We start from the raw sequence: 13793 nt of genomic DNA on the forward strand, positions 1-13793 counted from the left end.
TTCCGCAGTATTATGCCTGCCTGGGCTGAGTAGGTATGGCCATTGGTAAGAAGTTGTTGCATGTGGTTCGGGTGTGACTTGGATGGTGAAATTCCTTTGATTTAAGGACCACGGGAAATGGTGCCCATTTCAAATAACTTTAAAACGTGGATTTAGACTCGAGATAATTGTAAACGTCGGGCAGTAAGTGAACAGCGGCTCCTGCTCTGCTTCACATAGCGTGGCAGCACGGTCCAATGGGGCCGGCGCTTGATTCCATAAATATTGTTGTGTCTCTGAAGTGACACAGCTCTGTTTAACTCCCCCATCCTATCTCTGCCCTCCTTTCAGCTCAGCCCTCACGTGCTGCAGATACAAAACCCTCCTCGCCATGGCAACCTGGCCAAACAAAAGTCAACAGAGGCGCAAAGCGGAGGTATCTGCTGCCTGCCAGACCAAACTGCGTGTGAGTTCTGTCGAATCTGCGCTGCATCAAGCCTGCGCGGCTGGCTCATTTCTATTCACTCCTGAGAATAAGTTCTCTTTGTTCACTCCAGTTGTTGTCTTTTGAAAGGCAGCTCGGGCTCTGCGCTGCAAGGTCAGCAGATATGCAGAACACTTGATTCCAAGCTCCGTGCTCATGAATCCCAAAGTAAATGTTCCCAAAGAGCCCTCTGCTACCGGAGCCCAATTGCTGTAGCCGTGACCTTTTATTTGGGATCTCTCAAAGTTTTCCTTAGTGATTAATGATATTTCTCCAGGAGGCAAAATAAATATTGAAAAAAAATGTTTTAGGAAAAAATTGTCTTATGTACTGGTCGGTTATTTCCTTTTTTCAAGGTGTGTTGGCTGAATAGGGGGTACTGTAACTGTAGTGTTGTGTGTTCTATAGAAACAGTGCACCCCTTAATCCTTTACACATTCTTTTCCTCTTACCCCCAGATGTTTTGGGCCATTCAGGTTGTTTTCAAATCCAGAATTTGAAATGTTTTGGCAGTACAGATGTCTCCCCACTCATGAATGTAATGGAAATAGTCATTTGCCCCTGAAAGGAGTAACGGTGCATAGGATTTAGCAGCTTCTGATGCTATTAAACCATGCTACAAACACATACATACCTATATATTTATGGCCATGGTGTCACATTAGTTACAAATATCAAACAATAAATTTCACTCAGAATCAGACTAAATTACATGTCCAACAGAAAGCAGTCATTCTGTAAAGATTTCTCTCTCGTCAGCAAATTCCATCGGGGGAAGTCCACCCCTCGCCCCCCCCCCCCCCCCCCCCCCCCAATGTTAATCCCTGTTTTCTGATGGCCTGCTTGATGTCCCATCTTTCTTACACCCGCTGTGATGTCAGGGTAAAATCATGAAACCCTCCTGGATCCACATTCCGCTGCAATATTCTTTAGAAAAAGAGTCTTTACTCATAACAGGTGGACTTTCTTTCTTTTTCTTTTTTTTTTTTAGGTAAATATACTGTAGATGTCTATAATTAAATGAAAACACAGATGGTATTTGTTTTTATGAGACTTCATGTAACTTGAAACGTGAGTATTTTCTATTCCTCACAATATGTCTTGGACCCTCAGTGGAATGGATATCTTCTTTTGTGACAGGTCAGGAAGAGCACTATGCTTACTGGCTTAAAAAAAAGGTAATTTAATTATCTTGGGTAAGATGTGATGCATTCTTGGCCACTCCAATAATCTCCAACGTACTGCCGTGAAGAATAGAACCTTTGTTTTAATTACCTTTGTTTTAAAGACAAGAGGAACCTTAACCTGCTGCACATATCGCTGCTGTCCACATCAAGGACACCGAGGACAGAGGAGGGAAAGTTTTTATTGAAGGTATCGCTCTTCTGCTCCCGACGTTGCTCATTTTGAGCTCTCATACAATCACTCTCACTTCTGTGACACTGTTCACATTATGCTGCTCTGTTGCGAAGGTAAGGTGGAAAAATTTTCCTGGGTTTGAGCTGTGCTTTCTTTGGCACCGGTGGCCTTGGGGCCAAAGCTTATTCATCTGTGAACTGACAGCTTCGCATAAGCCCAGAGAACTGAGGGTCTGTATCCCCCTTAGATCACTGATCTGCTAGAGGAACTCTGTGAGATGTTCCAAAGGCATGTAGCCTGCACTGTAGGAATTAACAACATTAGCGTGTTTTATTCTTATTGCGAGGTGTGTTAACTGTATTTTTTTTTTTTTTTTACCCTTTTCTACTAAACTTTGGCTTGGAATTTAAAAAAAAAAGAGCAAACTTTAGCATTAGGTCTTTTTTTGTTTTTGTCAAAAAAGCAACTGGTAAGGTAAATTACAAGGTTCCCGGTAGCGGCAACACCCTTGGTCACCTCCCCAACTCAGCTAACATCACCAATTTGGGTGTTGGTCCCCCGGTTTTCAGTAACACCAGTTGCACAAAAATATTTGCCTCAAAGAAGCCTTTTTTTTTCGGGACCTATTATGTTGAAAAACAGAACCAACCGAACAGAACAACACGAGGACAATGTTTCTCAGTTGCGGTCACAATAAGTGGAATATTTTTCTGTTTGGGAGTCAGTTGGTGTCTCCTGATTGTTCTGTTTGCATGGGTTATCATAGGGTGTAATGAGCAATTAGAGCAGAGGCATAGGCTCTCACTGGTAATGAGAAACTGTTTACGAGAATGATTTTCAGCAGATATTTTTCTGACGCAAGGCTTCCAGAGAAGCCATAAACAAGATGGGACAGTCTGTCTTTGTGTCATTTGTGTGTCTGGGCTTTGACAGCAGTCCCACATGCATACCTCTGTAACGTGAGCCGACTGTATACTCTGGCACAACAGAAATATTCCCCCTGTACCCAAGATAAAGCCCTTCACTTGACTTTATAAGCGTTCTCGCAGTGTCCAGAACGGAACTCGCGTTGAGTTATTGTATTAGATTTCATTAAAAAAAAAAAAATGAAAACGCTGGTATTTCCTGGTATCGCAATACATGTTACACAACATGCCTTGGCGCTGTGGCCGCAGATTCTTTTGCACACCAAAGGGAGTTTACGAAGGGTCTGTCAAAATGAAGTCTGTCATCAAGTCAATAATGCACTATTGCAGGTCTTGAGTATAGCAATTACCTTGGCAGCAAGGGTTCTCATTAGTCATTCTCTGAGATGCTTTATCTCAGCTGACTCTCCAGGACTGCCATCGGGATTTTCCAAGTGCACATCTAACACGACACGGACCGTCTTCTTCGGGGAAATGTACCCCCCATCTAACATCTGGTTTCACGGTGCATCCAGAAGCCTCAGCCAGGCGGCCTGAGGTTTTCCCCCTGTGGATGTTCTGAGACCTTAAAGCAATTTGAAGAGGTCTGCCGCACTGACCGGCTCAGTGAGCAAAACAAAATCAAAGTTGGATAATTACTTACATGTGAAATGATTAGCTTTCCAAAAACAAGAGCGCTGAGTGAGACTGGATGTGGGACGGGATGGTTGATCGTGTTTCCTCTAAACAAGTACGACACCGCGGCAAGTGGGCGTCGGGTGGGGAAACTTCCCTGCTGTGACCTACTCATGTACCCCTAAGGACAGAAGAACAGGAAAGGAAAGACGCTTCCGAGACTGAATTCAAGAGGCTGCGTGCAGTCCCTGTGTAATCACAGCTGTTCCGATCCTACTACACCACAGGTGGATCAACAAGTCGGGAGCGGGAGCGTTTTAACCGCCGCCGGACAAAGTTTATCCGCGGCCCTTTCGCCCATTTCGCAGCCTCACGTTGCATGCAGCATGTTTCAGAGACCGAAGCCCTCCCTCTGCTCTTGAAACAGCTGATTTATGTCTGGCACTGGACATTTGTGCTCTGTAGCAGGAATGCAGGGAATTCCAAAGACCCCCCCCCCCCCCGACACGCCCCCACCCCATCTGCCTGTCCCCTCCACACGCAAACAAGCAGTGCAGGCGCCTCGCCGCAGCAGACGACGGCCCACCGGTGCTCCCACTGCAGGGCAATAGAGGCAGAATGCTCGGAATGTCAGAGGCGAAAAAATAAATCCCGTCCCGTTTCTGTCCATCGGCAATTCTGTCTTTCTGCGCTGTCACGCCTCGTTTGCCCTTTGCACTGTCCTCTGTGCTGTCCTCTCCATCTTCCCCACAGCCACGCCTCAGAATTCAGCCTTCCCTAAAGTCGTCTTTTTTTTTTCTTCTTTTTTTTTTAAATTAAACTTTGAGGTACTTCAAAAGAAATTAACCAGTGTAGGACGAAATCAATTTATTTGTGTCACAATTTGCAAAACACAAATATGCATAGACTTCAAAAATGGTTGTGTTGTGAATGAATAGTGTGACAAACAAACATAACGCCTTGTTAAACACTGTAACTAACAAAATGCAATGTGTTCAGGACTGTGTAAAAAAACAAAAAACAAAAACAAAAAAAAACCTTGGGACCTCAAACCTATTTATATATTGTGAAAAAGTAATTGTAAGAACAGGCACAATGGCTGTGTTTTAGCTGTAACTTAATAAGACATGCATCCCTAAACATGCGACTGGTATGTCCAACTAAGAAAAAAACAAAACAAACACTCCATAGAAGCCAAAATAGTTTTGACAATAAAAACATAAGCAGCTTTCTCTATGGTTGCTCATTTTCCGCCTAATCCGGAAATGATTTTAGATAGCTTTGTAAGTCTTTGTCTCCTCATGGCTGTAGTTCGAAAATTCCCTTTCTCCTCCCCAACGCCTGGGCGCAGCTCAAGGCCTGCTCTTCACTGCGGGCTTATCCATTATGTTAAGCACATCATCCAGGATGGATGGGCCGAGGTCGAGTTCAAGTGAGAGGAATGACCCTGCGACCTGGGAGAGGGACTCCTGCGATGTGCTCTTTTCCTTGGAAAACTCCAACTCAAAGTCGCAGATGCGACCTTCCTCCACGCCACTGTCTCTGTCCACCCACTCCCCGTTGTACTTCTCCTGCTCGAAGGCCGTGGATAGCTCATTGTCAAAGCTTCCGTAGCCATTGCCGTTGCCGCTGTGGCTGCCGTTGGAGATCTTGTCCTGGAAGTCCCCTTTACCACTGAGGCTGTCAAAGCTGTCGCTGCTCGTGTTGCTGTTGAGGCTCCCGTTCGCGTTGAAGGTGCTGCTGCTGCTGTTGCTGCTGATGTAAAACGACGCCGGCTTGTCGAATCTGGTTTCACTTTTGTTTATCTTATTGGCGTTGGCAACCGCCTTGGTGGACTTGCGTCTGCTCTCCAGCAGGTCCAAGAGGACGTCGGGCTTTGTGGGGATGCCTGGCGAGGGAGGCTCAGGTTTGCTGTTGAAGACGTCAATGGAACGCAGCAGGGCGTCCATCTGAAGGATCTCCACCTCCTCGTTGCTGTCGGCTTTCGTGGGGGCTACCTGGTTGATTATGTCCTCCAACGGCTCCAGTGGCATGGGGAACACGCTGGAGGGGATCAGGGGGAGGGTCAGTGCCTGGCAGCCACCAATCGTCGGGAGAGAGATGGCATTCTTGAGCACTGGGGAGGGAGTTTCAGCAAAAGCATCACCGGTGCTGTTAGCTCTTAGGAACTCACTTTGGATGCCATACTGATAATTTGCATCTCCCTTCCCAGGCAGGAGTTCGTAATTCCCCTGGAGGAAAGACATGTCTCCGAAGGCATCTCGTTGACCCCCTTTGCCGATGTGAATGGTATGGCGAAAGTCCCCAAGAGGAGGGCTGATCATATCTGGGGACAAAAGGTCTCTAAGGCGGCATTTTTTCCCCTTTTTGTTGTTGGAGGGTTTCAGATATATTGGTGCTTTTGCTGGCATGGCTGAGATGGCAGAGTTCTCAGATAAGCAGTGAAGAAACGATTAAATACTCTTCAAGTTCTGGATGTTAACTTCTCCGTTGGCAGAAGCTCGAGTTACATTCTCAGTAATGCCCAGGTCACGCAGGGCTCCAAAATTAATCTCAGCCAATGCAGTATCGATCAGGAAACGGTATTCCAGCCAGCCAGGAGCGCTTGATGTCCAACTGTGTGGCAATGTCAGATGGCAATGTTCCTGAAATCAGAGCCAAAGAGAGAAGATGTTAGCATTCATTTTCAAATAAAATCTCAGCGCAGAAAAGTTGGGCACAAGATTCTTGTCTGTCCCTTCGTGGCAATGAACTTGCTGTCACCCACGCAAGTCTCACAAATAAATTCAAGGGAAGTCAGGGGCAATGCCCTAAAACTCATCTCGCATCAGGTGAGCTTAAAGCCAGAGCAGAGGAGTGTGAGGCATGGATCCAAAGACTTTTCTATTCCCATTTCCACACATGAGCCTCCTTTTGGCCTCCGCTACTCTGAATGTGCTAATGTGAAACAGCTGGGCCGCAGATTTGGAGCGGGACTTGAGCAGGATCAGAGAGGGGCGGCCTGTTTTAGGAATGAGCTACCGCTCTGACACGCACAGAGATAGACGGAGATGGAGAAAGAGGGGCGGAGAGGGGTTATGGGGGAGGAGGGGGTGTGTTGGAGAGATATAGTCAGGGATTAGGGAGCAAAAAGATCTTAAGAAGAAGAAGGGGACTGCAGATTGGAAGCTGATTTCGTGGCCAGGGGTCAGGTCCAAGTTTAATAAAAGGCTCAGTTGCCAGCTTGGTCGTACAATACCTCACGATGGGTAAATATTGGTAAGGCGGTGGATTTGTTAAAAGAGGCTTGATTGCTAACCGACCTCAAGAAGCTTTACAAAGGAGGACAGCAACATGCTGGAATGGCGGCTAAGCGTGGGATGAGCTCACTAGATAGAGGAGAAAATCAGTCACTAGAAATTAGGAGTTCATCCCAGAAAAAAGAGGAAGCGGTGTGTGTGCGTGTGCGTGTGCATGTGCGGAGTGAGTGTGTGCTTTGCTGTGGATGGGAGAGAGATAGAGAGGGAGCACCGGTGAAGAGTGGAGCTTGCCCATTTATAGACATATTTACTTGTGAGAGCGGCGACCGTCTGACAGTGTGCGGCAGCACAAGAAGTGCTTGGGCGGTCAGTTCCACCAGAAAGGTTTTCTCGCAGAGGGAAAACATCCACATTCCTGCCTCAGCCGCCTCCGCGGAGATGCACTGCATCAACCTTATCAGGGACGACTCAAAGTAGGCTATGTTTATTCAGCGACCAACATTAGCGCCAAGCCACCGGCGCAGACACTTGCTGGAGGTTTTGAATATGAATAGCTGACTGGGACGGCTGTGACAGCTGTTTTTTTGAACGCGGGTTCTTTTGTTTCCAGGCCTGTTGGGTGATGTGCTGCAGCCCCGCCGTGTCTGTCGCACTGGAGCCTTGAGCTTAGCCGGCTTTCAGAAAATAAAATAAAAAATGAAGCATATGTTTGACACTTCTCACTGTGAGGCTGCCATCCCAGCGTGAACTCACAAAAAAAACAACCTGTAATTGGCACGCAAGCAGCAGACAGAGGTGCCGAAAGTATTCACTTTCAGTACTTAAGTAAAACTATGGATGCTTGTGTCAAGAAAATACTCTTGTAAAAGTACAGATTCAACTCCTTAACTCAAGCAAAAGTAAGAAGATACAGGTTCTGAAACATACTGAAGTAAAAAGTAACATATTTATCTTTTGCCAATGATGAAATATTATTATTATTATTATTATTAATAATAATAATAATAATAATAATAATAATAATAATAATAATAATAATGACTTGGATTTATATAGCGCTTCTCAATATATTTGTTGAAAACTTTGCAAAAATTAAAAAGTTGTGGCAGAATAATCTGGACTGAATTCACCAGAGTGACCTATTTAACTACGTAACAGCAGTTACGTTTGCTACTATTTGCTCCACGGCAGTGGAGCTAATAGCTCCACATCAAGTAACAACAACAAATTATAAAAACACTTTTAAACACAAATGCAAGTGTGTTTTCCCAATGTGAGGAGTAGAAAGTACAAATATCTGTGTACAAATGTAGGGAGTGAAGGTAAAAAGTTGTCAGAAAAAGAAATAATGAAGTCGATAATAGATAACTGAAAAATCGACTGAAGTACAGTAACTAAGTATTTGTACTTCGTTACTTCCCACCTCTGACAACAGGGGAGGATTATATATAGCGATGACAAACACCAATGGATGCTGAATGCAGCGCTCCCTGGCAGCGTCGGGTACGTTTGAGTGCAGCGTTTGTGAGAGATAGCAGTTGTTTTTTTTGTTTTTTTTAATAGATGCCATGTGTGAGAATGTGTTAGTTGGCCAACACTGGGGGGTGGGGGGGTGGGGGAGAGAGGTGGACGATGAGGACTGCTGCAATGTTTGAGGGGGGTGGAGGGGGCTTCTAAACGCTTCCCCCGTTGTTTTGCCCTGGAATACTTCTTCTCCCGTCTCGCTTCTTGTTTTCGTCTTTGGTTTCCACCTCCTCGACGTCGCTCCTCAATCTGCTGTGAACTTGACAGCAGATGCTCGCTGCAGTAGGAAATTTGGGCTCTAGGGGGTTTAGGGGTGGGGTGGGGTGGGGGCCAAGCAAATGCACCAATAGGCCTGAAGCTGCTTCCTGTGAGCTCAGAGTGCACATATCTATGTGTGTGAGTGTTATTCCTAAGAATAGGAGGTCAGTGGAGCCCTGCTGGCTGGAATGACTATTAAAAAGCACCTATTGATTATTGGCCTGTGTTTAATTAAAACATACCCGCTAAGTCTGTGTGGGCTGTCAGCTCAGCAGAGAACCATGGGACAGGACATTGTAACTGCTATTGATGTTATCCAAAGTCAATAGTTTGTGCTGAACTTTTGTCATAAATTCCTCAGCGAATGAGTAATCCAAGTCTTCCCTGCCTCACACAGGGGACATCTGCTGTGCATCCCACCCCGGGTCAAAACTTATGGCCTGTGAGAAGCTCAGCTGGTACGGTGAGGGCCCGGAGGTCTGACCTTCACGTCAGCCTTCCCTGCTGGTCGCTCCGTTTTGGCCTGCCTTGCAAACACGCCTGGAATTCTCAGAGGCCGGCAGAAAGAAAGTATGAGGGCAGCGATATTGCTTCCGCTGCCGTGCCCGGTGAGAGGGGATGATCTGAGGAGAGCTTTGGGAAATTTGCATTGATGAGAGTGGCTGCGTTAGCAACATTCATTAACCTTGAGTCTAAAATGAATCAATTATAGGGAGCTGAGGAAATCCCACGGGGGACCCAATTGATTCATTTGTGCCTTTGCAGGCCGGTATTAGCTGAGCAGGTGTATTCTTGTATACATCAGAGCCGAGACAGGATTTGCAAGCCCTCTTTTGGAGCTGGTCCAAAATAAAATGCGCGGCACGTGCGGGCTAGCCTGAGTCTGGCGCCGCCGCATCTGCAGAATGCAGTCGCTTGGGGGGGGGGGGGGGGGAGTTGAAGGGGTTGGAGTCCATCCTCTTATTTACACCTCTGGGGATGTGCCAGTCTGACAGCACCTTTCTCTCGTCACGTGAACAGCCAATTGAGCCATCTGCTGGGGCCATGTGGGCTTCAGCCACTGTGTCACTGGGTCGGCGAGAGATACGGAGGAATCTGGAGCCCCTCCAGCCTCTTCAAAAATGGAGCTCTGCCTCATCGGGCCTCGCTCAGAGGGGTCGGTTATTATTGAGGGTGGGGGGGGGGGCGCAGAGGGAGCAGAGGGTGATTAAAGTCAGAGCGTGGGGGCAGATAAATACAGGACTGGCATCTGGCAATTAAGCTAACGGCTCGTGATCCGTCTGGGTATTTCTGGACACCTCTGCATCACGTGCGGCACAACTGGGTCAGAGTATTCTTAGAGGACGCGGCCCAAAACAACTGCCACGGCTTTTTCGACCGGCGCCTCTTTTCGTGCCCCCTAATACCGGCGACGAGGGATGCACGAGGAGAGAGCAGCTGCTCCACGCGGCCGGCTCCATTCTTTGAAATAGAAAACGTGCAACCCCCCCCCACCCCCTAAATATTCCTTCCCCTAATGCGATTACCGCGCCAGCATATTTCTCATCATTTCTCACTCTGCGGCAGGCGTGCGGCGTCGGAGCTGCGGTCAGCGTAGCGACGTCAGCGCGGCAGGGAAACCGACTGCGTTTGAAGACACGGCCGCCTTCAAAGCAGCCTCAGTAGAAGTTTCCGAACACCCCTCCCTCCCTCCTTAAGCGTGGCCTTAACCTCTAGCACGCCTCGGAATAGCTGAAAGACCCTCTCTTTTTGAGGCTGTTCGGAAAAAGGTAATGGCAGGGTGCTGTGCTAGCTTTACAGGACAGGGTGTTGCACAAAGAACTCAATTACAGGCAAAGGTTCAAGATTTTTGGGGGTCCGGCTATCGGTGGCAAGAGCAGGGTGGAGCGTTTGACTGTGGTAATCTGCCTTTCCCCGTTGGTGCCACCCGCAAGCATGGTCGTCATTTAGAGTTGAGAGTTTTCCTTGGCTTGGGGATCAGCAGTGGGAAGCTGAGCGAAAGCAGATGTAACATGAAGGGATTGTCAGTATGGGTCGGCCTGAAAACAAAGAAGTCCTTTCCTTTCCAGTCCACTGGTAAAATCAGTCCAACCGTTGCAGACGAGATAAAGGCATTTCAGAGGAACATACCTTAAGTGCGTAGCCAGACCTAAAAATGCCTGCGGGAGATCGTGTTGCTCCGAACTGTTCTGCCCTGGTGTTACATGCGGGAGGAGAGCGTCTGCTGAGCAAATGCTCATCTGCAAAGCTTGGCTTTGCTGCACGTTTGGCTGTTACTAAGCAATAAGCGATTCTCCAGTCATAACATGAGCTGCACACACAGATGCGGCAGCGGCAGCAGCAGCAGCAGCGGCAGCAGCAATAACAGCATAATGCCGCCTCCTCATCCCAAAGGTCAGAAATGAAAGGACGCCTCTGTTGCCACTCACCTAACGATCACTCGGAGGATCTCCCAGCTGAAATGTCGTGGACCTTTTCCCAGGGATCTCCGGGGGTTCCTCACGCAAGGCTGCAGCCTCAGGGGTTGTCGCGTCTGTTGCATGTGCGAGCTCAGCGCTCTGGCATGTTGACGCTCCTCTGCCTCAGCCTCCTTTCGTCAGGCTGCGATGTCTGCCCCACAGCTGTTTTGGAACTGCAGACCCTGCTCCTGTTCAGTCGTGGAGCAAGTCGAGTCTCCTCCTATACCTCCCTTCACTCCACCCCTTCCTCCTCTCTCTGCCTGCTCACTTCTCTCCCTCTCCCTCTCCCTCTCCCTCTCTCTCTCCCTCTCCCTCTCCCTCTCCCTCTCTCTCTCCCTCTCCTCTCTCCCCCTAGCAGCACCTGTGCATGTCAGTCCTCCCTGTCTTTACCCGGAGCCGGGAATGTTTGAAGCAGCTATGCGGCATTTGGGGATCCTCCTTGTTTCCTGCGGTTTTGGAGGATCACAAAAGAGGGTTCTTTGGAGGAGAGAGTCTCATTGGTTTCCGGGATGTCTCTCCTCCTCTTCCAGCCTGCCAGTAATGATCATCCATCGGGTGTGTTCATTCTGTCGCTCACACACCTCGCAGTTCGCCGAACCCCGCCTGACTGCATCGCCGGCCCCCTGATCTGATAAGAGCTCCTCTTTAAATGCAGACAACGCACGCTCGACTAAAACCCTTCCCACCAAATCCTGTGCTCGCGGCCGTTGTCTGTCTTTGACACGTTTGCACTCCGTCTTTTTTCAGCATTGAAAAATCACAGTTCCAGCTGTTACTGAAATTTTCTGCCGCATGTTTTCTATTTCTTTATTTTTTTCAAATTGCAGCAGGCTTGTGGCTGCGCCAATGTAATGACTGAGCTGCAGCACAATTCTGCAGCACGTGCAGAGGGCATTCATAAGTCATTAGCTGGACATCAGGTCCATCTCAAATAAGCCTTAATCAGAGGGGAATGGGAATTTTGTGACCTCATTGTATATGTATATATATATATATATATATATGTATATATATATATATACATACATATGTGTGTGTATATACATATGTATATGTATATATATACATATAGATATATGTATATATATCTATATTAAGTCCTACTGATGCTTTCCTTATGACTGGATCCAAGTGAATGTATGTATGTATACTAAAAAAAAAATCGTAGCACTCATCACCTTGGTAACCAGCGCAGCTCCAGTGCTGATGCCACACGTTGCTGCATTAACCCCCTCCCAAAGGCGGCGGGGGAAAGCGGAGGAGAGGTGTGCTGTTCCGCCTGTACAGTGGATTAAAGAAGGGCCAAAGAAGGTGCAAGGAGGTGGGGGGAAGGGTGCTTGTATTTCAATCAGGGCATGTGTCTGGCTGAGGGAAGGGGCGGATGCATGTCCTTACAAGCTGCGGTGAACCCTCACATCTCGCATTGTTTCGCACGACACCACAGAATCCCCACTTCTCCCGTCTGGTGAACCCGGTAGACCAGAAATCCTCTCCCCTCAGACGCTGCAGCACGCAGTGCGACGAATGTGTTGTGATAATAGCCGGCCGTATACAACACTATGGAAAGGCCTGAGTGCGTTTGGGAATAGGAAATGTTGCCGAGGGAGCCTCTATTTATCCTACAGAGGCGTTTATTTAACGGCAGTTAATCACCGGTTGCAGACGGAGCTTTTTTAGCATGGTGTTGTCATATTGCCTCGGGGCGATGTCGTTGCGGCATCCGTGCGGCCGAGAGAACACACAACGCAGTCTTCTCATTAGGGAAGACCATTAAGTCTTGGGGGAAACTCCGGGAGCAGTCATAAAAAGGGAAATACTCGTTGCACCCAAAGACAAACAGCTCAGCGGTCGAGAGGCGTGGAGTTGTTAACAAAGAAGGAGTTGTGCGTAAATATACGGCAAAGGGCTCATTGCAATTGTTTATTCACAGTGGACAGTGCACCGATTCACATACCGTATCCGGGAGGGCGAGAAGTCAATGGGTTTACTATTTGGTTGATATTAAATCTCTGTCCTGTGTTGAGCGTAGCATGCAAAGGTTTCTACAAAGTTGCTAAAAGATGCTAGTAGTTCCCTTCAAAATGAATGGGAAATGTTACTTGTTTTTGTTTGTTTTACCGCAATGCCAGATATTTTTATAAACCCCGCCTGTGTGCACTGGTAATGATGTGGCAACTGGCTACTATAATGGAAGCTAGATCATCAAACTGAACATACCTGGAGCAATTATTGGGTAATTCTGCTCACTCCACAAATCCAACAACAGCTAAGTTGATTGTCTATATCAGGCAAAATGTATCACGCAGGTGATGGATTGCATTTGACTGAATGAGACATTTGTCCGCAGATGTTCCCGGTGCACGGTTTCATCATCTTTCAGGAGAAAGTTCTGAGGAAAAAATGAAAGTGAAAAAAGAAAGCATGAATCACGAGCCCACCCACACCTCCTTGCGTGTTCTCAGAAATGACTAATGGCAGCTACGCTAGCACCGGGATGGGGGCATTCATTGTTTATTCCTCTTGGAACAAACTCGGATTCTAGACGATCGCACCAGACACGTTTGTTTTGAGCCAACGTGTTGGAGGGTGAGGTATACGTGATGCCAGACAACGTGTTGGGGCTGATATTTATGAAGTCAGAAGCAGCTGGTACAAGTATCAATAAATTGTTCACCAATGTAAGAGAAAAGGCATCATAATTTCCCCTCAGTATTCCTCCTAAATCTGTCAGACATCAGTGTTTAGCTATATGGTGCGCTCCTCCTCACTGAGAAGGTTTTTGCCAGGAATGTGTGTGTCATCCCACGATTGACTTGTGTTGTTGGAGAAACTGCGTTTTGCTCTCTTTCTTTTTTCTTTTTTTTTTTTAATTTTAAGTTCTCCACTTATTTGCTCTGGTCTGCTTTTGGCTCAAGTCTGCGCCCGCTCGCACAAGGAGAGCATTCAGAGC

At 47.4% G+C, this 13793-nt stretch overlaps 1 protein-coding gene across 2 annotated transcripts; it reads right to left on the bottom strand.

Annotated features, from left to right (window-relative positions):
* Positions 1-4215: 4215 nt before the first annotated feature.
* Positions 4216-11132, bottom strand: cdc42ep3 (CDC42 effector protein (Rho GTPase binding) 3). Of its 2 annotated transcripts, none has more exons than XM_076050072.1 (2): positions 10814-11132; positions 4216-6008 (listed from the first exon to the last, which is right to left on the bottom strand). In XM_076050072.1, the coding sequence occupies exon 2, from the start codon at positions 5772-5774 to the stop codon at positions 4716-4718; it is 1059 nt and encodes a 352-aa protein (XP_075906187.1). In that variant the 5' UTR covers positions 5775-6008; positions 10814-11132; the 3' UTR covers positions 4216-4715. The 2 variants fall into 2 exon arrangements, with proteins under 2 accessions (XP_075906187.1, XP_075906188.1); XM_076050073.1 differs by lacking the exon at positions 10814-11132 and adding an exon at positions 6914-7259.
* Positions 11133-13793: the final 2661 nt, after the last annotated feature.

Source organism: Nelusetta ayraudi, unplaced genomic scaffold (assembly GCF_046127955.1).
Source record: "Nelusetta ayraudi isolate G7.1 ecotype Tasmania unplaced genomic scaffold, CSIRO-AGI_Nayr_v1 ptg000122l, whole genome shotgun sequence".
NCBI classification, from domain to species: Eukaryota; Metazoa; Chordata; class Actinopteri; order Tetraodontiformes; family Monacanthidae; genus Nelusetta; species Nelusetta ayraudi.

Bases quoted from the DNA above. Each gene is read 5' to 3' on its own strand.
- cdc42ep3 (XM_076050072.1), bottom strand. From the start codon at position 5,774: ATGCCAGCAAAAGCACCAATATATCTGAAACCCTCCAACAACAAAAAG.